Below are 24795 nucleotides of genomic sequence, written 5' to 3'. Positions count from 1 at the left end.
CTCCGGGAGCAACTGACCGGCGCTGGACCGGAAGCAGAGCTGGGACTGTGCCCAGGCCCTCTGATCCAGGCTGCGAGCACGCCGGGCAGCCTCGCAGCCTGCGCCAGGTCACACGAGGGACTGACACAGCTGCGGATTGGGTATCTGAGGGCCGTCCTGGGGCCCATCCCCCCGGACATGGGGTGACGTATTTGCCCAAAGCCAGAGAGACTGCCCACTGCACACCCGAATGACCCAGGAAGTCCATTTCTGCTGTCTTCTCACCGAAACCCCGACACAAGTGCTCATAAGAAACGCACACGGCGCACCCACGGTCACCGGCATGTGCCGCGAGACGGGCGAACCTTGCGAACATCGTGCCAAGTTTAACTCAAGCCCAGAGGCTCCATGTTGCACAACCCCGTTTCTGGGAAAAGCCCATGCCAGGCCGGGCCACAGAGAGAGAGCAGACGAGTGCAGGGCGGGGCTGGGGCACAAAGGGATGTGGGGTGCTTTCTCAGGTGAGTCCACACCACCATGGGAGAACACAGCCCACCAGAGCACCGGCACCCGTGGGAGGGTGATTTTAGGGCACTTGAATTGTCACTCGTTTTTTTAAAAACAAGGTTTCTTAAGAACTGGCATCCCTTGCTCTAGAAGTTTCCATTCCATCTAGGGCAGTGAGGAAACACGATAAGAGGCAGGAGCTGGCAAGCTGCCTGTGGGCTTTCATTTCACAGATCTCACTCCAGGTGCCGGTCTGAGCTACTCCGCCTCTGACCCGGCTCCCTGCTAAAGTGCTTGGCAGGCAACAGTGATGGCCCAGGTAGGGGCGCCTGCCCCCCATGGGGGGCCCTGCCTTCGCCGGAGCTGGGTGGGCACCTAGGGAGCGAACCAGCAGGTCACAGCTCTCGCTGTCTCCCCCCTTTCTCTGTCACTCTGCTTTTCAAATAAATAAAGACGTCCTAAGACACGCAGAGAGCAGTGCTGACACTGCTGGGAGGGAGCTTCCTGCTCTGGTCTAGGGGAAGGCAGAGTGCAGTCTCGGGGAGGCGTTGGGCAGAAAACGGCAGGGGACACCGTGGAGCTACGCGGAGGGCGTGGACACCCACAACTCAGGACCCCGGCAGCGAGAGCCTCAGCACCGGCTCTGGAGTGAGGTGCGCCCAGACAGCAGCAGCCCACGGCACTGGCGACGAAGCTGCGGGAAGAGCCTGGCCGAGTCCAGCGTGGAGCCCTGAGGGGACAGCGTGCCTGCCAACCTAAGGGAACAGAAGGGGGGCATGTTTCTCTCTCCCACCAGCCAGCACCAGCGTCCTGCAACTGGCCCAGAGAGGCTGGGTGCCATTCTGCACACAGGTAACAGCTGAGCCAGCTCGTGTCTGGGTGCCCAGCACCAGCCGGGAGGACTGGCTGGGAGAACCGACAGGGGCTGGGTGCTCCTGACTGCGGGAGGCCTGTGTGCCGCTCTGTGGAAACACTGTGGCTGCGTGGGAGGACCCAGGGTGTGGCCGGGCCTCTGGGCAGTCACTGTGGGACTGTGGGCGGCTCCCCACGCTCAGGGCTCCCTGATTCCCTGGTGAGGTCACTGCTGTGGGGTCCTGTGTGGCTCCTGTGGCAGCGTGGGCGATTACTGCACCACTGGGGCTGGTGCCCAGGCACTGGTCTCCTTTGAGGAGAGGAGGTGAGCGCGAGAATTCGCCGACAGAACAGAACGTACCTCCCCCCGATAAAAAAAAAAAGATTCACCACATCCAACTTGGGCGTCACTCTGGACACTCCCCTCACCCTGTGGCACTGAGCAGAGCCCCTCGGCCACACCCAGCACACCTCTGGTGACTCACCCAAAGAGTCAGAGGCATAGTCCAAAGACAAAAGCCACCACAGGGGGAAGAACACCAACGAGTATCCCCACAAATGCCTAATAACAAACACAGCCATTCACGAGACAAGATAAGGAAGACAACATGACGCCCCCGAGAGAACACAACACCTCAGTGCTAGAATGTGAAGACGGAGAGACTGATGAAATCCCAGAAACAGAGTTTTAAAAACTGACTGTAGGATCACTTAGAAGTAATCAGAAACAAATTCACAAGCTAAGGAAATCTGTACAAGACAGGAATGGAAGATTTTCACGTAAAGTTGAGATTTTTAAAGAGAAATCAACATGAAATATTAGAAATGAAGAACTCAACAAATAAAAAATGCAGTGGAAAGTCTTACCAACAGACTCAGTGAGGCAGAAGAAACAATATTCAAGTTAGAAGACAAATATCTGGAACTTTTACAGTCAGACCAAAAAAACAAAGAAGAAATTAGAAAATGAAAAACCAGTGTTGAGGATCTACAGGACACTATCAAACGACCCAACACATGGTTCTAGGAGCTCCTGAAGGCGTGGGAAGAGTGAAGGGATTAGAAGGCCATGTAGTGAGAGAAGTACAGAAAACTTCCCCGATTTGGAGAAAGAAAGGGACATCCAAGTACAGGAAGCACACAGAACTCCTAACAGACATGACCAGAAAAGACCCTCCCCACGACACAGTGCAGTCAGACTCTCCACACTGAAACATAAAGAAAAGATTCTAAAATGTGCACGAGAGAAACGCCAGATTACTCTCAGAGGATCTCCAGTTAGTCTCACAGCTGACTTCTCAACAGAAACCCTACAGGCTAGGAGGGAATGGCGAGATATATTCCAAATCTTAAGAGAAAACACTGTTGACCCACAATACTGTACCCTGCAAAGCTCTCATGTATGAATGAAGGTGAGATAAAGACCTCCCATAAAACAGAAATTGAAAGAACTTGTCACCACTCATCCAGCCTTACAAAAGATGCTTAAGGATGTGCTGCACACAAACACAGACATCGTATGAGGAAGGTGAAGGCAGAAAATCCCCCAGTAAAAGTACAAAGGAAAAAAGTAAACAACAGGAATATTTATGGAAAAATGGCCGGGCCGAGTCACTACTTCTCAACCGTCACCTTCAAGGTAAATGGCCTCCACTCTCCAGCCTGGCAGAATGGGTTAAAAAACAAAACCCATCTATTTGCTGCCTACAAGAGACGCAGCTCACCAACAAAGATACATGCAGACTGAAAATGAAAGGATGGAAGAAGATATTCCATTGTAACAGAAACCAAGAAAGAGCTGGTGTAGCCATCCTAATATCAGACAACACAGACTTTAACACAAAACTGGTAAGAGACAAAGAAGGGCACTATGTAATGATTAAGGGATCAATTCAACAGGGCACCTGGCTACTTAAAGAAATGCTAATGGGGCCGGCGCCGTGGCTTAACAGGCTAATCCTCCGCCTTGTGGTACCAGCACACCGGTTTCTAGTTCCGGTCGGGGCGCCGGATTCTGTCCCGGTTGCTCCTCTTCCAGGCCAGCTCTCTGCTGTGGCCAGGGAGTGCAGTGGAGGATGGCCCAAGTGCTTGGGCCCTGCACCCCATGGGAGACCAGGAGAAGCACCTGGCTCCTGCCATCGGATCAGCGCGGTGTGCTGGCCGCAGCGCACCAGCCGCGGCGGCCATTGGAGGGTGAACCAACGGCAAAAAAGGAAGACCTTTCTCTCTCTCTCTCTCACTGTCCACTCTGCCTGTCAAAAAAAAAAAAAAAAAAAAAGAAGAAGAAGAAGAAATGTTAATGGATCTAAAGGGAGACACAGACTCCAATACAATGGTCAGTGGGGACTTCAATACCCCACTTTCAGCAATGGACAGAACAACCAGACAGAAAACAGCAGGGGAATAACAGAGTTAACTGGCACTACAGACCAAATGGACCTAACGGATATCCACAGAACTGTTCATCCTACAGTTGCAGAATACACACTCTTCTCACCAGTGGATGGAACTTTCTCCAGGACAGACCACATGCTAGGCCAGAAAGCAAGTCTCAGCAAATTCAAAAAAATCAAAACCATACCACGCATCTTCTCGGACCACAGTGGAATGAGGCTGGAAATCAATAACTCGAGAATCTCGAGAGCACACGCACACACATGGAGACGGAACAACAGGCTCCTGGATGAGCAGTCATTGCAGAAGCCAAGAGAGGAATCAGAACTCTCTGGAAATGAACGAAGACAACCACACAACACATCAAAACCTACCGGATACAATAAAAGCAGTGTGAAGAGGAGAGTTTTTAACAATTGGTGGCACATCAAGAAATTGGAAAGGAACCAAGCAAGTGAGCTATCAGTGCATCTCCAGAACCTAGAAAAAAACTGCAAACCAAACCCAAAACTAGTAGGAAAAAAGAAATAATTAAAATTAGAGAAGAAATAAATGAAATTGAAACCATAAAATACAAAAAGCCAGCAAAATGAAGAGCTGGTTTTTTGAAAAATAAATAAAATTGACACACCATTGACCCAATTAATCAAAAAAAAAAAAAAAAAAGAGGGAGAAGATCCAAATCAATAAAATTAGAGATGAAAAAGGAAATGTAACAATAGACACCAAAATAAAAAGACTCATCAGAAATTACTACAAACAGCTGTATGCCAACAAATTGGGAAACCTAGAAGAAATGGGTAGATTCCTGGACACATACAACCTAACTAAATTGAGTCATGAAGACATAGAAAACCTAAACAGACCAATAAGCAAGACAGAAGTGGAATCAGTAATAAAGTCCCTCCCAGCAAAGAAAAGCCGAGGACTGAACGGCTTCCCTTCTGAATTCCACCAGAAATTTAAAGAACTATTCAAAAAATTGAAAGGGAGAGATCCTCCCAAACTCCTATGAAGCCAGCATCCCCTTAATTCCTAAACCTGAAAAAGATACAACAGAGAAAGAGAACTATAGACCAATTTCCCTGACGAACATAGAAACCAAAATTCTCAACAAAATATTAGCCAATCGAATCATTTACCTGGACCAAGTGGGATTACCGCTGGTATGCTGTGATGCAACATTTGCAATCAATGTAAAACATCATAGTAACAAACTGAAGAACGAAACCATATGATTGTCTCAACAGATGCAGAGAAAACATTTGATAAAACACAACACTCTGGGCCCAGCGCCATGGCGTAGCGGGTAAAGCAGCCAGCCTGCAGTGCCGGCATCCCACATGGGTGCCAGTTCGAATCCTGAATGCTCTACTTCCGATCCAGCTCTCTGCTACGGCCTGGGAAAGCAGTAGAAGATGGCCCAGGCGCGTGGGCCCCTGCACCCGTGTGGGAGACCTGGGAGAAGCTCCTGGCTCCTGGCTTCAGATTGGCCTCCTAGAGCCGCGCCCGTGTCTTCACACCGGCAGCACTTTGTTTCCCTTTTTCATCATTTTCACACGGAAAACCCTTGGCTGCAGGAGAGCCTGGGAGGCTTTGCCAAGACCTCAGCCAGAGCTGAGACAGGAGCAGGAGAAGAAGGCAGCACGGGACCTCCTGAGCTCGGTGTGGTCACTCCTAGGGGAAGTGGGGTCAGTCAAGACCTGAAGGCAGGTGGAATGGGGCCAGGGCCAGGGCGGGCCAGGGCGGGCCAGGGCAGGCCAGGCAGCAGGACGAGCACAGGCAGGGCCCCGACAGACAAAGCGCTGCTCTGGGCCTTGCCTGGCTTGGAGAGAACAGTGCAGTGACACAGGTGTGCACAGAAATGCCCGTCGGGCCTTCCCAGAAGTCTGAGGGAAAGGGGTGAGGGTGGCGGGGGTTAAGGTTAAGCTGGAGCTTGCAAGACCAGAACCCCACACTGCAGTTCTGGCTCACGTCCCCGCTGCTCCTCTTCCCGTCTAACTCCCTGCTGGTGCACCTGGGAAAGCAGTGGAGGAGGACCCAGGTGCGTGGGCTCCTGACACCCACATGGGAGACCCGGATGGAGTTCCAGGTGCCTGGCTTCAGCCCGGCCCAGCCGCGCACGCTGTGGCCATTGGGGAGTGAACCAGCAGATGGCAGATCCCTCTCTCTCGCTCTGTCAATCTGCCTTCAAATAAACAAATAAATCTTAAAAAATAAAACAGTGGGGCCAGCGCCGTGGCTTAACAGGCTAATCCTCCGCCTTGCGGTGCCGGCACACCGGGTTCTAGTTCCGGTTGGGGCGCCGGATTCTATCCCGGTTGCTCCTCTTCCAGTCCAGCTCTCTGCTGTGGCCCGGGAAGGCAGTGGAGGATGGCCCAAGTGCTTGGGCCCTGCACCCGCATGGGAGACCAGGAGAAGCACCTGGCTCCTGGCTTTGGATCAGCACAATGAGCCAGCCGCAGCGGCCATTGGAGGGTGAACCAATGGCAAAAAGGAAGACCTTTCTCTCTGTCTCTCTCTCTCTCACTATCCACTCTGCCTGTCAAAAAAATAAATAAATAAATAAATAATTTTAAAAAATAAAATAAAATAAAACCGTGAAGCAGTAGGCTAGGGACAGTGAGGTGACTGGCCTCTGGGCACTGGGCGGGGACTCCCGCACACGCTGTGCCTTTAAGGATGATTAAAAAACACCACAAAAAGAGTTTCCACATCCAGCGTGAATTTCAAAGGGGCTTGTTGCTTCAAAACAATTTACCGCACGACTAATCAAAACCATGCGGTCTGCTGTGGATGAGCCCAGAGTTAAAAATAGGAGCCTCGCAGGAAACGGCGTTTTTTCCAACCCAGGGTGAAGCAGTGCACACAGCGCAGTGAATGGTGAACAGCAAACACGGGCAGACGCCAGTCCCTCCCATGTTGGGCTGGGTGGAGGAAGAGCACGGAGGCTCTGGCGATTTTAAAATAACCTAGCCATTTGAAGAATACCAAAAACCAATTTATTTACTTATTTTCTTTTATTTAAAAGGCAGAGAGACAGAGGTCTTCCACCTACTGGTTCCCTCCCCAAATGCCTGCCATAGCTGTGGCTGTGCCAGGTTAAAGCCAGGAGCCAGGAGCTCCTCCCTGGTCTCCCCCACGCCGCCGGGGGTGTGTGCCAGCAGGGAGCTGGGTCGGAAGCAGAGGTGGGACTCAGCCAGGCACTCCGATCTGGGATGCAGGCGTCCCGAGCGGCATCTCAGTCAGTGTGCCAAACACCTGCCACAATTTTAGGAATGAAATGAGGGGCCGGCACCATGGCGCACTTGGCTAACCCTCCGCCTATGGCGCCGGCATCCCATATGGGCGCCGGGTTCTAGTCCAGGTTGCTCCTCTTCCAGTCCAGCTCTCTGCTGTGGCCCGGGAGGGCAGTGTAGGATGGCCCAAGTGCTTGGGCCCTTGCACCAGCATGGGAGACCAGGAAGAGGCACCTGGCACCTGGCTTGGGATCTGCGCAGTGCCGGCCGTAGCAGCCATTTGGGGAGTGAACCAACAGAGGGAGGACCTTTCTCTCTGCCTCTCTTTGTCACTGTCTGTAACTCTTTCAAATAAAAAAAGAAAAAAGAATGAAAATGATGTTTTAGGGGCCAGCATTGTGGCATACCGGGTTAAGCTTCCGCCTGCAATGCCAGCATCCCATATAGGTGCTGGCTCAAGACCTGGCTACCTCACTTCCAATTCAGCACCCTGTTTATGTGCCTGGGAGAGCAGGTAGGAAGGCCCGAGTGCCGGGACCCCTGCACCCACGTGGGAGACTGGGAAGCAGCTCTGGGTTCCTAGCTTTTTCCTGGCCCAGACACAGCCTTTGCAGCCACCTGGGGAGTGAACCAGCAGATAGAAGATCTCTGTCTCTTTCTTCCTCTGTAACTCTTTCAAATAAAAAAATAAATAAATTTTTTAAAAAGTTAGAGAGAGAGAAGGTGACAGAGAGACAAAGATCTTCCTCTGCTGGTTCACTCCCCAGATGGCTGCAACAGCCAGTGCTGGGCCAGGCTGAAGCCAGGAGCCAAGAGATTCTTCCAGGTCTCCCACATGGTTGGCAGGTGCCCCAACACCTGGGCCATCTTCCTCTGCTTTTCCCAGGCCATTAGTAGGGAGCTGGATTAGAAGTGGAGCAGCCAGGACTCGAACCAGCACTCAGTTGGGGATGCCAGTGTGGCAGCTGTACCTGCTAGGCCATGATGCCAGCCCCCATGTTGCCTTTAAAAAAATTTTTTTTATTTATTTGAAAGGCAGAAATAGGGAGAGAGAGAAATATTTCCCATCCCCTGGTTTCCTTAAAAATGGCCGCAACACCCTGGGCTAAGCCAAGCCGAAGCTAGGAGCCTCCTCCAGGTCTCCCACATGGGTGCAGGGGCCCAAGGACTTGGACCATCCTCTGCTGATTTCCTAGGTGCATTAGCAAGGAGCTGGATGGGAAGTGGAGCAGCCGGGACATGAACCAGCACCCAGAGGGAAGCCGGCATTGCAGGCAGAGGTTCACCTGCTCCGCCACAGTGCCGGCCCCCAGGTTGCCTTTTTAGAAGCCAGGATTTTAACATGCTTGTTTGTATTTGGCCTGAACCTTGGCAGGTAGGAAATGAGTACATGAGGACTGGCTGACCAGTCCGTAAGAACCGAGCTTTGATTCTGCCCTGTCCCTCTGTCCGGAGGGCCAGCGGCCCCTTCACTGCCCGTTCCACAAAGGGCAGGAACCGCACAGCTGTGCAGGGGCCCTCGGGCACAGGGGACAGGCCAGGGACACGCTGTGTACTGACGGGCGTCACGCGGGTTCAGTACGTTCCAACACTCACACCTCGGAGAGGGGCGTGTAGCCGGAGGGTTACAATGCCACCCTGGGGCGCCTGCGTCCCACGCCTGACTCCGGCTCCCTGCCGGTGTGGACGCCGCGAGGCAGCAGCGCCAGCTCAGGTGATGGGTTGCTGCCCCCCCACGGGACAGGACTGTATTCACAGCTCCTCCCTTCATACACCCAGTTTCCTGGGAAGCCATCTGGGAGAGAACCCGCGGACGGGAGCGCCAGCGCGTCTGCCTCTCAGACCAGCCAAGGTAAACCACCGGAGGAGAGCTCTAACGGGCAGGCAGGCCGCCACGCCTACAGAAGCCCACAGGGAAGCCGCAGGGCCTCACCTCCCAGAGATGGCCGACGATGGGCGCGTCAGCCCAGGAGTGCTCGGCGTTGATGCCCATCTTGCCGTTCTTGAACACGACGAACGTGAAGGACTTGTCAAACCACCTACAGGACAAGACATCACAGGAGAGCCATGGGGGAGCCGGCACGGGACCGCACCCCCCCCGACAGCCGGCCCTGTGGCTAAACCTCCGCAGGAGGGGACAGGAGTGCCACAGGACCCGAGCTGGTACGTCCTGAGCGAGGGAGCAGGACAGACCAGAACACGGGCACACCCGTCCTCAGCAGACCCCGCCAGACCCTGCAGGGGGCAGCCCTCCCTTGGCAGATGAGGGAGAGGAGGCTCCAGGAGAGCCACCGTCCTCCCGAAGGTGAGGGCCTCACCTGTCGAAACACCTGCCGTGCAGGAGAGACTTGGCGTAGCTGTCCATGGAGGTCTCCGGGTCTTCCTTTCTGTATCCTTGTTCGCTTTCATCTAACGTCACGAAGAACGCCGCTCTCTCGATGGCATCCAGAGACTGCTTGTTCTTCCCACGTCCAAAATAGGCCTTGCGACACCTGGCCCAGGGCACTCTGCAGAGAGGATTCAATGCAGGTCACCTGGCCAGCCCTGCGGCTACGCGGTGACAGCTGCCTGCAGGTGACGTCTGGACGGCCCAGCGCAGCCGCTACACATTTCCAGCCATTCCCTGCAGGCGAACGTCTTATCCAAGCTTTTCTTATCTGACGTTGTCTCACTGCTGCTCCAAGAGGCCTCCTGTTCTGCTGCTCCCGGCAGAGCCCAGAGCGTGGCCGTGCTTCTTGTTCCGTCAGTGCTGAATGAAGGGACAGCCAGCACGCAGACTGCACTGAGGGTGCACCTGCCGGGGAGCGGCAGAGCCAGGGCCGAGCAGGCGCCTCCACACCGGTCCCGTCCCTCACCCCCCAGCCCCGCCAAGCCCACAGCTGCACGGGAAGCGTCCTGAGTAGGCGCCGGCAGAAGTCACAGCAAACGGGAGAGCGCTTCGCGCTTCGCCGGTGCCAGTGACTCCGCAGTCTTCCCAACACTGCCATGCCCACCGTTCCGATCAGGGAACCGAAGTCACAGCTATTCTGTGGCGAGGAGGCATCCAGGCCAGGCCCCCCAGGCCCCCTTTCCTGACGCCCCTGCGCCCCCCGCCCGGCTCCTCTCAGGACCTAACAGCGATCACACTGCGGGAGCCCAGGAGCGCTTGGCCCTGAACGCCACCACCCTGCAGACACGGGGCAGGGCCTGAGACTCTTCCAGTGGTCACACCAGGTCACCACTGGCATCCGGGTACAGGCTAGGCACACGGCTCACCACCTGCCCCACCCAGCCAGCCATTATGTGGCCCCATGTGTGTACAGCGCCCGGGGCAAGACGGGCTGCGGGGCTCGCAGGGCCACATCCTCGCGTCATCAGAACCTCTGTGACTCTCGTTCAGAGGCAAGGACACCGACCCTCACACAGGGGCCTCGGCTGGCGGTTCTGGCTCCCAATCAAATTGACCCACGACCTGCGCAAAGCCTGACTCTGCTCTTCGCTGTGAGGTCACTGCCTGCACGTATCGGCCGGTCACACACAGAGACGGCCAAAGGACCCCCTGCATCCCGCTGTTCTTGTGACCCTCCCAGGCCGGGGGCGGGACCTGCTGCCACAGAACCGGGCACCGCACGGGTACCCGTCCTGCTCGGGTGTTGCCACAGGTCGCCGACGGGGCCGGACCCTGGGGAAGGAAGGGCTGTGGAGCACCCGGCGCCCTCGGGCCCCGCACCTGTCGGCTGCGGTGAGGGCCGCCAGCTTCTCCTCCCCGGCCTGGGGCTCCGAGGGGTCGTCCAGGATCCTCTGCATCTGCTGCTCCATCTCGCGGGGCCGCAGCAGCCTCCCGTCGTGGTACAGCCAGACCTTGAAGTAGCGCCCCTTGTGGTACACGACGATGTGCCTGCTGTCCTGGATGTGCTGCAGGGTGTCTGGGGGCACGGGTGAGACACAGGCCAGGGTCACGGCCACGGCGGCACCCCGGTTTGTGAACGGCCGCGAGTCCTGACTCCGCGTCACCCCCTCGGGTAACGCTCCACTCCCGAGCCTCCTTCAAGCACCAAGCACACAGCAGTGGAGCACTTTGCAATCTCACAGGTCTGGCTCCTCACCTCAGCGTGGCCGCTCCCTGGGTGCAGGATCGTGGGCAGCCACTCAACCCTGACTAAGCCTCAATTTTCCCATCTATAAAACGGAGATAATACTCACATCCCTGCTGTGGCTGTACTAGAATTAAAGTAACACCCAGGGGCCAGCGCCGTGGCTAGTGGGGAAAGCCACCGCCTGTGATGCCAGCATCCCCTACAGTGCCAGTTCAAGCCCCGGCCGCTCCACTTCCAATCCCATTCCCTGCTAATGCGTCTGGCAAGGCAGAACATGGCCCAAATGTTTGGGCCCTGGCAGCCATGTTGAGATCTGGATGAAGCTCCAGACACCTGGCTTTGGCCTAGCCCAGCACTGGCCATTGCCGTCATCGGGAGAGTGGACCAGGGAATGGAAGATCTCTTTCCCTCTCTCTCTGTAATGCTAATTTTCAAATAAATTAATTAATTTTAAAAAAGAGAAAAAACAAGGGGCCAGCGCTGTGGCATAGTAGGTAAAGCTGCCGCCTGCAGTGTTGGCATCGCATGTGGACGCCAGTTTGAGTTCCGGCTGCTCCACTTCCGATCCAGCTCCCTGCTAATGCACCTGGGAAAGCAGTAGAAGATGGCCCGAGTGCTTGGGCCCCTACACCTGCGAGGAGACCTGGAGGAAGCTCCTGGCTTTTGATCAGCCCAGTTTTGGCCTTTGCAGCCATTGGGCAATGTACCAGTGGAGGGAAGACCTCTCTCTCTCTGTCTCTGTCTCTCTGTGGCTCTGCCTTTCAAATAAATGAATACATTTGTTTTTTTTTAAAAAAAAGCAGTATCCATGAAGCTCACAGGAAGTGAGCATTCAAACAGGGCAGTCAGCTTTCACTGATTCGTCACCATTGGGAAGCTTAGAAGACATCCTCAGAAGGGAAACAGAGAACAGCTCAAAACAACAAAGGCTGTTGGGTAAAAATCACTGAAACAGAAACTTCAGACCGCTTCAACACGACAGAAACACAATGACGCAAGTGCATCTCACAAATACGTGTCCACTCTTCAGTGACGGCTGAACCAGACAGCGGCTCGCGGGGGAGACAGGACAAGGGGGGCGGGGGCGGCGGGGAGCAGTAGCAGCCTTTGCTTTTAAAATCAGAAGGGGTGGTGAGTCCGCTTGGGAACCTGCAACCCAGCTTGGGGTGCCTGGCTCGCGTTCCAGCCACTCTCTGCGGCAGAGCCACCCCCTGAGAACGCAGGTCGGAGCAGCAGGTGACGGCCCTGCCACCCACGCGGGAGACGCGGGTGGAGCTCCTGGCTCCGCTTTCAGCCTGGCCCAGCCCCCATCTGTTGCGGGCATCTGGGGAGTTAGACGATGGATGGGACATCTCTCTGTCTCTCTCTGTAGCCCTGCTGTGTTTTTGACAAACCAGAACTAAGACAAGCACTTACACCACGGCCACTTATTGGAACACTATACCTGAGATCCTGGCTGGGGCAGAACAGGGTAAAACAGGGTAAGGATTCAGGAGGGAACCGTCAACACGGTCATTTGCAGAATGCACGACAATGCTTGTGAACACTCATCTCATGTGGGATTAACGTCCAGAATACACACGGAGCTCAAAGAGCTCAACAGCAAGGAACCACAAATAGGCAAATGATGTGAGCGTGACGACCCAGCAGGAGACACACGGACGACGGGCAGCGTATGCAGAACTGTCAGCCCGAGTCATCGGGGGTGCACGGCAAACCCACGAGACAGCTGCTCAGCCCAGCTGGGGTGGACACCATCGACACACGCGTGAGGATGTGGATGGGGGAACTCACGCTCTGGTGGGGATGCAAATGAGCGCAGCCACCATGAAACGGCAAGGAGGTTCCTCAAACAACCAGAAACGGAGCTGCGTGACGCAGCCGTACCACTGCTGGGCGCCCTGCCACCGGACCAAACGCGGTCCGAGAGAGGCCTGCATCTGCACGTGCGCCGTGGCAGCCACGGTACACAACCAACCAGGCGGCCGCCAGCGGGTAACTGGCTGAGGAGAATGGGGTCTACGGCCACGGGCAACGTCATTCAGCCACTTAAAGCAGTAGCATTCCTCTCGTTTGGGGAAACACGGACCAGCCCGTGGAACACTGTCTCGTGAAGTAAGGCACAGAAATGAGCGTGTTCTCACTCGTCCACGGGAGGTGAACACGCTGATCGCACAGAAGTCAAGGGTAGAGTGGCGGGGACCAGAGGCTGGAAAGGGTGGGGGTGGGGGGCGGGAGAGGCGTCGGCCGCTGCAGGTGGATAACAGGAGTAACGCCGGAGGTTCTGCAGCCCCGGAGTGTCAGCGTGGCCCACGACAGCTAACTGTCTACGTGTACGTAGCTCGTACAGAAGACTCCCAATGCTTCCAACAGAAAGACAGTGAATGTGTGTGACAGGGGTGTGGCAACGACCTGATCTGATCATTACAAGTTGCATAGGGGGATAGAAACATCACACTGTTTCACACAAATATGTAAAATTACCACATGTCACTCAAAAGCAGATATTAAGCAAAAGGCTGTAGGTCCTGGTGAGGCTGGAGCTGGCAAAAATGAAGGGAGCTGTGGCTCAGGAGGTTAAAGCCATGGTCTGCAGCGCTGGCATCACATACGGGTGCCAGTTCTTGTCCCAGCTGCTCCTCTTGCGATCCAGCTCCCTGCTAACGTGCCTGGGAAAGTGGCAGAGGACGGCCCAAGTGCTCGGGCCCCTGCACCCGTGTGGAGGCCCAGAAGCTCCAGACTCCTGGCTTCAGCCTGGCCCGGCCCTGGCTGCTGCAGCCATTTGGGAGTGAACCGGGGGATGGAACATCTGTCCGTCTCTCCTTCTCTGCAACTCTGCCTTTCAAATAAATAAACAGGGCCGGTGCTGTGGTGCAGCGGGTAGAGTTGCTAACTGTGGTGCCAGCATCCCCTATGGGGGTCAGTTCAAATCCCAGCTGCTCCACTTCTGGTCCAGCTCCCTGCTGGTGTGCCTGGGAAAGCAGAAGATGGCCCAAGTGCTTAGGCCCTGCACCCATGTGCGAGACCTGGAAGAAGCTATAGGGTCCTGGCTTGGGATTGGCCAGCTCCAGCCGTTGCAGCCATTTGGAGAGTGAACCAGAGGATGGAAGACCTCTCTCTCTCTCTCTCTCTCTCTCTCTCTCTCTCTGCCTCTGTGTAACTCTGCCTTTCAAATAAATTAATCTTTTTCAAAAAAAAAAAAAAATGAAGGGAAAGGGGGTCTTTAACAGATTGCTTGGTGCTTGTAAGTTGGGGAAATTACTTTAAGGGCAACTTGTCAATGTCAATAAAATGGAAAATGCTCCCTATGAAATCCAGCAAGTGCATTTCCAGGGCTGCGTGGCCAGGTTTCACCAGTGCTCACAGGACAACATACAGCCCTCACTGTGGCACCTCGTGGGCAGGGAAAGATGGCAGACAGGAGGCCCTGCACACACCAGCCCTTCACGAACCGTCCCTAGACCAGCCCTGCACACGCCAAGACCACACACACCAGCCCTGCACACACAGCCCTGCACACGCCAAGACCACACACACCAGCCCTGCACACACAGCCCTGCACACACAGCCCTGCACACAGAGCCCTGCACACGCCACAGGCAGAGGAGCCAGCCATGTGACCCTGAGGCACTGATGAACACTCTCTCTTCCTTGGCAATTTTCTAAATTTTGGCGGCAATTCCATTAAATAGCAACAAAACCGCTGACCAGGGAGGAGCTGGAGCCAGGAGCCCTGTGGACACCAAACCCCACAGGTGCTCAGTGGGCACACAAGCTAGGCCCCCATTCACCTGGACCACGCCCGGACGGCCTGCGCCCCTGATACGAAGGAGATGCTACGCTAACAGCTGCTACGCTGCATTGCGTGGGAACTGCCCAGGGTCAGTGCGGACGCAAGCTTTTCCTCCCGGTGTGTTTGGTCCTCACTGGGTTGAATCCAGAGCTGTGTACCACAGTGTCAGAGGCCGACCTGTTGCCACACAAGGATGAGGCCATGCAGCGGGTCCCTAACCCACCGACTGCTGCCTTCTGTGAGGGGAAGGTGAGGCAGGAGGGGACCGAGCCCTGCTGACACCCCGACCTCAGAGGACCCCTCGAGTTCGGGTCAGCGTTGGGGCAGCCCCCGTGCACTGACAGACGTGGCGCTCAGAGAGGCCGGCCCACACAGCCCGACTCCCTGCGCTCTGTGCTGGCAGGGCCTTGTCCAAGTCTGCTCTCCCTGGAACCATGAGCCTCCAGTGGCCGAGGCCGGCATTTCCCACGCAGGGTGGATGCCGCCCCTCGGCAGCTCCGGCCTCCCCAGGGCCCTGGGCAGGTCCTCCCGGCACAGGGCCGGTCTTGCCTCGCTGGAGCCCGCGCAGGGCACTCTGAAGGGACTCGGAGAGGAAAGGGGTTCAGCCAGAAGCCCCCAGCACAGAGCACAGGGAGAACACGGAGAGTGTCCGGGACGGCGAGGGCAGGACCAGAGGAGGGGACGGCGCTTAAGAGGCGGCCGAGAGGCGGGTCTGATACAGGCTCGTACCGGGGCTAAGTCTGGAGGACTGGGCTGGATCTGCTCCGGAAACACCCGCAGGGCTGGGGCGGCCTTAGACAGGGCCGGTGTCTGGGCATCCCCTGCCCGCGGGACTCAGGGCACGGCCAGAGCCTGGGGGCCTGGACAGTCCCGCCAGTGCCCGCCGTCCTCCCGACATTCCCCTGCTGTTGCTGTGTGGATGGCAGAGTCTGGCCACCCTCCCTGGTCAGGCAGCTGGGAAGTGAGCAGCAGGACCAGCAGCCCCGGTTCTCGAGTGGGACGCACAGCACACGCCACAGGAAACCCCGCACGCCAGCCACGGCAAACCGTCCCTGACAACCCGAGGGAGACAGCGGACGCGCAGCACGGCACCCTGGGAGACGGCACCCAGGAGAGAAACGGAAGGCCGTCAGCTGCCCTGCGTGGCTCATGGTGAACACAAAGGCAGCTCCCCAGCAGGGACCACCCCGGCCTCGCCATCCCGGCCCGGCTGGCACACGGCCGGGGTCCCTCTGACCTCACTTTGCCGTTTGCTACTTCTCGGCCAAGGACGGCCGGTGCTGAAGCCCCACGCACCTGTCTCCTCGCCGGGGATGCGACAGGTGTTGAACAGCCGCTCCCACTGGGCGGAGCACAGCGGGACGGTGGATCCCAAAAGACGAATCTGCAATAGAAACGCGTTTCAAATGACACACAAAACTCAACAGGGGAACAAACAGCAGAGTGGGAGCACACACCGAAATACTGCCTTCAGGAGCTGGTGCCGTGGAGCCGAGGGTCAGCCATCCCCCCAGGAGTGGCCGTCCTGAGTCCTGCCTGCCCCACCGCTGAGCCAGCTCCCCGCCGATGCTCCCGGGGAAGCGGCGGAGGACGGCCCGAGTACTTGGGCCCCAGCCACAACACGGGAGACCGGATGGAGCTCCAGGCTCATGGCATCAGCCTGGCCCGGCCCCGGCCATTGTGGCCTTCTGGGAAGTGAACCAGGGGATAGAAGATCCTCCATAACTCGGCTTTTCAAATAAATAAATGTATTTTTTATAAAAAGAAGAAAAGAAGTGCTGCCCTGGTTTCTCCTCACGCGGCATGGTCTGACTTAATCTTTTCCAGTCGCTCCAGGGTGGATCCTGAGGGGTGGTGGAACCAGGCCAGGGTCCGGCTTCCTGCACGTGTACTTCCTCCTGAGTAACACATCCCCACTGGCTATTTATAGTGACACAGAGGGCACAGGGGAATTCCAGGAGGAAACGCCTGTCTCTCTGATGGCTCATTAGCAATATCCCTCTCCCTCAGAAACAGACAAGGGAGAATGGGAGCACAACAGGTGTACGTCCACTTAGCACTCACTACGATTCAGTCTCCACCTCATCACGCCACGTGACAGAAACAAACAAAACCAAGCCCCACCGCGCCCACCCGATGCTGACATTCACGTGAAGCTGGGAAACGGCAAAGGAATCTGGAGCCCAGGAAAGCAGAGGTCAGCTGGGCGGGAGGGCCGGGAAGGGGCGAGGGGACCCCCGGGCGGTGGACGGCCTCACGGTCCCGAGTGGGTTTGGTTTCAGGGTGCGTGGGTAGAAATATCGGAATAGCGAATGGTGAGTGCCGAGGGTGCGGTCCGTCCACCACAGCGCCACGAAGCCGACGGACAGGACGCGTGACAAAAGCGGGCGGCGTACCGGTGTGATCTCCTCGCGGTCCACCTTGCGCCTGTACAGCAGGATGGCGTGGATGGCGTTGCCCGCTCGCGCCGCCTGAATGTGCGTCGGGATGACGTACAGCAGGTCCTGAGAGGCAGGAACGGGACAGCAGGGAGAATGTTACTCTGGGAAACACAAGCTCACCTCCACCCACGGCAAGGGCGGGCGCTCGGCCAGCGGTTCGCACACTGCTCGGGCCGCCCCCACCCTGCATCAGCGCGCCTGGTGCAAGTCCGGGTCCTCCACTCTGACCCAGCGTCCTGCTAACGCACAGCCTGGGAGGCAGCAGGGGTGGCTCACTACTTGGGTCCACCAGAGAGATCCAGAGAGCGGTCCCTGCCCCTGGCTCTGGCTCGACCCCGCGCCGGCTGCGGCAGGTATGTGCGGGAGTGAACCAGAGGGTGTGAGGTCTCTGTCTGCTGTCTACTTCTGCCTCTCTGCCTTTCAAATACCAATGAAAAGAAATAAAAAAGTAAACCACTTTTCACCGCGTTACAGAGCACGCCCCACTGTTAAAATCTCCCTATAGACAGATGTGCTCAGTCACACCTGCTGGGACAGAAGATAACTTAATTCTTACACTTTGTCAGTTTGCTTTCTCGCTGGGTTATCAAATGATCTCGGGTTTTCCTGAAGAACACAGCACCTCGCCCCCGTGCTTTCGTGTGATGGACAGAAAGGTGAGCAGAGTGAAGACGGACACAGCTCAGGACGTTCTCAGAACGAGAGGTAACCAGGTTAGAACAACACTTTATTAATACACCTGTGCATGTAATTTTCTACATTTTGAGACTCACTTCTAAATTTATTTTTCTGTAACTGGGAAAAAGCCAGAACACACATCTAAGTTACATTTTGAAAGAGTCTATGTGTTGGGGCTGACGCTGTGGTGTTGCAGGTAAAGCCACTGCCTGTGATACCGGCATCCCATATGGGCGCTGGTTTGAGTCCGGCTGCTCCACTTCCAATCCAGCTGCCTGCTAATGGCCTGGGAGAGCAGAAGATGGCCCAAGTGCTTGGGCCCCTGCACCCACAGGCAAGACCTGGGTGAAGCTCCTGGATCTTGGCTTTGGATCAGCCCAGCTGTTGTAGCCATTTGGGGAGTGAACCAGCGGATGGAAGACCTGTCTCTCCCTAAGTCTGCCTTTCAAATAAATACATCTTTAAAAAAAAAAAAAAAAGAAAGATGGGAAGCAAGAAAAGAAAGTGTCTCCGTGGCCGAGTTGAGCTCAGGGAGGGATGCTGCCCGGCACCGCCGTGTCCCAGGCCTCGGGTCGCTGGGCTCAGGTTTCTGCTCCGCCTCGGACTCCAGCTTCCTGCTACTGCAGGGTGCAGAAGTCAGCAGGCGGCGGCTCGAGTGCTGGGTCCCCGCCGCCACCGGGGACCGGGATCGAGTGTGGCTGCTGCTGGGTCCCCACCACTACTGGGGACCGGGATCGAGTGTGGCTCCTGCTGGGTCCCCACCACCACCGGGGACCGGGATCGAGTGTGGCTCCTGCTGGGTCCCCACCACCACCGGGGACCGGGATCGAGTGTGGCTCCTGCTGGGTCCCCACCACCACCGGGGACCGGGATCGAGTGTGGCTCCTGCTGGGTCCCCACCACCACCGGGGACCGGGATCGAGTGTGGCTCCTACTGGGTCCCCACCACCGGGGACCGGGATCGAGTGTGGCTCCTACTGGGTCCCCACCACCGGGGACGGGGATCGAGTGCGGGCTCCTGCTGGGTCCCCACCACCGGGGACCGGGATCGAGTGCGGGCTCCTGCTGGGTCCCCACCACCGGGGACCGGGATCGAGTGTGGGCTCCTTGCTTTAGCCTGACCCATCACACCTGCCGTGGGCACTTGGGGAGTGAACAGGGGATGCAGGGTCTCTGTCTGGTTCTGGCTCTTGGCCTTCCCAAAAAAACAAAACCAAAAACAACAGCCCATGTGCACGGCGAGTGCCTGGTGGGGGAGGGAGGGCCTCTCTCTGTGGGTCTGTGGCGGCACACACGCGTCCCCTGGAGGGAAGGGCCTCGGTGCACGGCTCACGCAGCCGGCGCAGGGAATCAGTTCTGAGCCCCGGCTGACACAACGTCTCCCAGGCTGCAACTGTTCTATATGGGAAAAGGAACTTGAGAAGGAAGAGTCCGAAATGGAGTAAAACTGAACGCAAAAGCAGCTGATGAATCTGAGAAGCACAGGGAAGTGAAGAAGAGAGAAGATGGCCAGGATCGGACTGGCCAGTTACCACACAGGGCCGCGGACGCTTCCTAACCGCCCTGTTTCAGATGACAAAGAAAGGCCGAGACCCAGGGCAGCGACCAGGCACGACCCTCCACGTCTGAGCCCCTGAGGGGCCGAGCGCACAGGGCGCCTTCGTGGCCGGCCCACGTGCCCTTGCTCCAGGGGCTGGGGCCTCGTATGGCTGCTGAGCACTGAGTCACGGCACTAAGTTAGGAAACAGCAGGGCGGGGCGCAGCCGGCGAGCAGCTCCCATTGGCCACAGAGCTGTCTCTGCACCAGCTCTGCACCTGTGGGCACCTAGGGAGCACAGAAGGACGACCCGCGGTCCTCTGGGGGAGCCTGGGCCACTCACAGGCTGTGCGGCCTTGGGCAGCAGAGGCCGGACCAAGAGGAACAGGGGTCCCCGCTCCCCAGAGCTTTCCCAGGAAGCCCCCAGGCCGTCCTCTGCAGGAAGACACCACCTGTGCAGGTCGCCACGCCCCACACGGTCCCCATTAGACGCACACACGGCTGGAGGACTCACCATCGCATAGTAGTTGCTGTTCACCATCAGCGGCCCGCGTCCTCGCAGGTAGACGTATTCCTCCCACCAGTCACTCACCTAGTGGGGCAGACGAGAGCCACAGGGGCACCGTGAGTGCGGTGGGGCAGCCGCTCGGCACCTAACAGGGCCAGTGCAGAAGATGACCACCCTGACGAGGAATGCGGGCAGCGGGAAACGCAGCGTTTGCATCTGAGATAGTTAGAAGGGAAGTCGCCTTCATTTCATTTTATACACTTTTAAAATTTCTAACGGTGTGTGTTTGGTGCACTGGTTAAGTTGCTTCTTGCAAGGCCTACAATCCACGGCAATGGTCATGATTGGACTCTCGTCCCCTGGGGTCAGAACTGGCCCAGGCACCACGTGAGCTTCTGGGGCAGGCATCTGGCAAGGTGGTGAACACTGCTGGGGAGGCCTGCGTCCACTGCGTCCCCTGCGGAGTCCCTAGGGTCAGCCCCGATCCACCTCTGCTTCTGGCTTCACCCTAACCTACACCCAGGAGGAAGCAGGTGGTGGCTCCAGATGTCGGGACCCCGCAACCCACACACGAGTCCTACAGTGAGCTCTGGGCTCCCGGTCCCAGCCAGCCTCAGCCCTGCCCGCTGTGGGCGTTTGGGAATGAGCCAGCAGATGGAAGATCCACCTCTGTGCCTTGTCTGTCTCTTTCAAATAAAATGAATATAAATATAAATAAGTAAAAACATGAAAAGCTATAAATGAACACAATGCCAAAAGGAAATGCTCCCAATTCATAGACATTTTAAAAACCATCGCCAGCCACTCTGCTCCACAGACGGTCTCGCCACTGCCTACTCCCAGGCTCCCTGAGAAAGCACTGTCTCAATCGACTTCTGTGGTTAGAGCCACGGCACTGGCCCAGAGGTCAGCACGGGTCAGCTTCCTCCCCCAGCACGGACGGCCCGACATCACCCCTGCCCGCAGCCAGCTCTTCCTCACCACACCACCTGCTGCTGTCCTGGGAACCTTGAGAGCTCTGTGTTGGACACACAGGCGTACAGAACCGTGTGTGTGGAGGGGGCTAAGTGTGCGGCAAGTCGCTCTGGACAAACTCACGTCACCAGCACCCGACCACAAACAGAACAGGGCCAGCCCGAGGCCTCGCACGCTCCCTCGGGCACTGCCCCCCAACCAGGGTGCCCACGTCCACCACCATCTGCTGGTGTGATGGGGACACGCTGAACACGCTCTCCCCTCGAGACCCAGCTCCCTGCTCTTCTTCCAGCCCCAACATCTCCTCTTCCCTCTCAGTGTGGAAGCTCAGCCAGGTCCTGTTCCCGCCCGCACCAGCTAACACGTCTCCCGGGAGCTGACGCTGATGAGAGCCTGAGCCGACTCCAGCTCCATGGAGGCCACGGGCACTGCCTGTCCATACACCGACAGCACCACGTCCCTGACCGGCGAGCTCAGAAACCGTTCCCTGACACAAAGGAACCACCCAGAGGAAGGAGCAGGGGGGGACAGCGTGTTCATGACCGGGCGGAGGGAAGCCGCGGTCTACAAGGCTCTAGAGCAAGATGCAGAGGACCCCCCACACACACACCCATCAGCACGTGCCTGGCGCAGGATCCCTGTGCTGGGGTACAACTGTCCCCACTACCGACCTCACTCCCCAGCACGAGCGCCCTGCATGGGCAGCACCGTCCCCACTCCCGCTCGCGGGTCCTCACGGGCGACCGTGCCCAACCCAATCTATCATCTCAGCCGTTACCCTGGCCTCCAAAGTAGCACTTTCGTCCCGAGAAACGTCATCAAGAAGAGCTGTCGCAGACGCGTACTTACGTAATTTGTAGCCCACCAGGACTTCAGCTTCAGGTACCACTGCAGCTTTGGCCCCAGATGGACAGCAAAGTCTTGGGCCAGCGCCGTCATCCTTTTAAAGTCCTGTTCCTTCATAAGCGGCCGCACGGACTCCAGGTACTGAGTGAACAGAAAACACCACATCAGAGCCTGCAGTCCGGAGTCCTCGTTGGGGTGGGGGTCACCGGCCTGCGACGCCGGCATCCCGTGCGGAGCCTTAGTTCCAGTCTCGGTGGTTCCACTTCTGATCCAGCCTCTGGCTCCCTGCTGGGAAGGCAGCTCAAGGCAGCAGGTGGTGGCCCAGGGACTTGGACCCCTGCTACCCACGTGGGAGACCTGCATGGAGCTCCAGACTCCTGGCTCCGTCTGTCCAGCCCTGGCTGCCGTGGGCATTTGTGGCGTGAACCAGGATCAAAGATCTCTCTCTCTCTCTCTCTATGTGTCTATCTTTCATATACAATAAAGATAAGTGAAAATTTAGATGAAGAAAATAAATTTTAAAAATGTTTAAATTACAAAATGGGGCCTCAGGCTGTGGAAAGACCGGCACTCCTGCCCCCTGCTGGCGGGAATGTAAAACGCGGTTCCTTAAGCAGAGTTCCGCCTGCCACCTGCCGGGTGACACCTGACAGCAGGTGCTCAGGGGAAGCCTGGCAGGTGGGCGCTCGCAGCAGCCCAAGGGGAGGCACGCGCGGACGGACAGACGGATAAACGGCGGTGTGTCCACACGGCAGAATACGGACAGGTAAGCCGCGGAGTGTCCACACACACGACGGAACACTACACGATAAAAGGGAGAAATGCCTCAATGCCACCACAGACAAACTTCACGTGAAGCTAAGCAACAGAGCCCGGCACAGCAGGCCGCCTGCCGCATGACGCCACGTACACACAACGCCCAGGAGGGACGGCGAGGAGGGACTAGGAGCGGCAGCTTCGTCAGTCCCAGGTCGCCGGCTGCCTGGTGGCCTGACCATTCCCCTCATCAGCGAGGGATGGCCACACCAAAATGAGGCCTCTGCACGCGTGAGCAGCAGGGGCTCTGGCCCAGGCCGTGCACGCCAGGCACGCCACGAGCACACCCTGCCTCTCGGCGGAGGAAGCCGTCCGTACAAGGGGGCCAGCGCTGTCAGGACGGCACTCACAGAGACAGGAGGGTGTTCCCTGGCACCGGGAGGAGGAGGGGTTCCGGGCCAAGGGTCGCAGCTTCTGGCTAAGACGGTATGGGTCTGTTTGCTGCAGCTGCCACGGGACACTTGAGGCTGGGGAGCTTGTGAAGAAAACAGATTCCCCTGGCTCGTGCCTGCGGCGGCTCAAGGGCCTGGCACCAACCCCAGCGCAACTCCGCGGGGCCCTCGGGGTGACCACGTGCCGGCGGGCGAAGGACGCCTGGGGCCCCAGGAGGACCACGTTAATCCCTGAGACAGGGCCGCTCTGTCATTTCGGGTGCCACAACGGAAATCAGTAATCCAACCAACAATGAGTGGATTGTGCGACTCTCATCACAATCCCCTCGCTGCTCCTCTCAAACACAGCCTTCTGAAGGCACCAAGAGACGACAGGGGACACACTCACCCTCGAGGGTCCGCTGTAGGAACTGCTGCAGCCAACTGCGGGCAACCTCAGCGTCACGGTCTTGGGGGGAGGGGGAAGCGCGCTCAAACGGGGGGCTGAAGTCACACCTACCCTGCGCACGGTGTCCTTCACGGCCGGGACGGGCAGGCGCGGCAGACAAGTCTGGAAACTGTACAGCATGGGCTTCCGGCCCGAGAAGATCTTGACCATGCCCTGAGGAGAAAGGGGCACCGGCAGGGTGAGGACGTTCAGGACCCAGCTGCGAACACCTGCCACTTCCGCTCATCGCCCCTCTGCCACGCCAGCCCCCACCCTTGCCGCCACCCCCAGGGTGAAGAAAAGGCAAGTGGGACAGGGGCACCGAGAGGCTGCCGCCCTGGTGACATTCGCAGGGGACTGGGACTGGGAGCCGAGCAGGAAGTGGGACTGGGAGCCGGGCTGGCACTGGGAGCCGAGCAGGAAGTGGGACTGGGAGCCGGGCTGGCACTGGGAGCCGAGCAGGAAGTGGGATCAGAGCATCCCACTGGAGTCCTAACTTCTAGGCCAAAGGTTCGCGACAGCACCCCTCCCGCCGTGCCCCAAGCTTTTTGAAGCCCCCGATATGCTGAATCTTGGGTCAGTTCTCTATTTTTGAAGCAGCAGACTGTGCCCACCCAGCTCCACCCCGAGGGAGGCGCCCTCACCATCCAGATCCTGGTGGCGCGACCCATTTTGCCGTGCTCGGCGAACATCCAGCCGTGGTAGGAGAGGAGCACCTTCAGGGAGTAGCGCATGGTGATGATGAGGGCCACCCAGAGGCCCGTGCCGAAGAGCACGCCACTGAGCACGGTCTTCGTCTGGCTGGACATGCGGCCCCTGGGGAGACAAGTGAGACCCACGCGCACTCCTTAGCAGGGAAGGGAGGCCGGAGGCCACAGCCCGGGGCAGGGCGGCTGCACGGACACACGTGAGAGGAAGCAGCCCTGGCCAGCTTGGGCTTCACCCGAGAGACACTCGCAGGAGTCTCCCACCAGAGGCTCCGCGCCTCCTCCCAGGCGCCCGCCCTGCACCGGCAGGGGCCTCGGGACAGGGCAGACGGCGTCATCTGGACAAACACACAAGCCCTCGGCAGCTGTGGTGCAGCTGAGACCCCCACGGCAGGCACCCAGCGCGGTGCCCCCAGCGACTCTGGGCCCCCGCTGAGACCCCCACGGCAGGCACCCAGTGCGGTGCCCCCAGCGACCCTGGGCCCCCGCTGAGACCCCCACGGCAGGCACCCAGTGCGGTGCCCCCAGCGACTCTGGGCCCCCGCTGAGACCCCCACGGCAGGCACCCAGTGCGGTGCCCCCAGCGACCCTGGGCCCCCGCTGAGACCCCCACGGCAGGCACCCAGCG

At 57.8% G+C, this 24795-nt stretch overlaps 1 protein-coding gene across 2 annotated transcripts in view; it reads right to left on the bottom strand.

Annotated features, from left to right (window-relative positions):
• Positions 1-24795, bottom strand: part of LOC133762778 (carnitine O-palmitoyltransferase 1, liver isoform) — a 60676-nt gene that overhangs the window by 12604 nt on the left and 23277 nt on the right. For both annotated transcript variants that reach the window (XM_062195695.1, XM_062195694.1), the window contains exons 4-12: positions 24105-24276; positions 23533-23634; positions 21829-21966; positions 20011-20088; positions 17237-17344; positions 16137-16224; positions 10681-10876; positions 9290-9478; positions 8905-9010 (exon numbers count right to left, since the gene is read on the bottom strand). In XM_062195695.1, the coding sequence (XP_062051679.1) occupies positions 8905-9010; positions 9290-9478; positions 10681-10876; positions 16137-16224; positions 17237-17344; positions 20011-20088; positions 21829-21966; positions 23533-23634; positions 24105-24276 (1177 nt within the window). The remainder of the gene's footprint in view (positions 1-8904; positions 9011-9289; positions 9479-10680; positions 10877-16136; positions 16225-17236; positions 17345-20010; positions 20089-21828; positions 21967-23532; positions 23635-24104; positions 24277-24795) is intronic.

Source organism: Lepus europaeus, chromosome 7 (genome assembly GCF_033115175.1).
Source record: "Lepus europaeus isolate LE1 chromosome 7, mLepTim1.pri, whole genome shotgun sequence".
NCBI lineage: Eukaryota > Metazoa > Chordata > Mammalia > Lagomorpha > Leporidae > Lepus > Lepus europaeus.
This window is presented reverse-complemented; position numbering and strand designations above follow the sequence as displayed.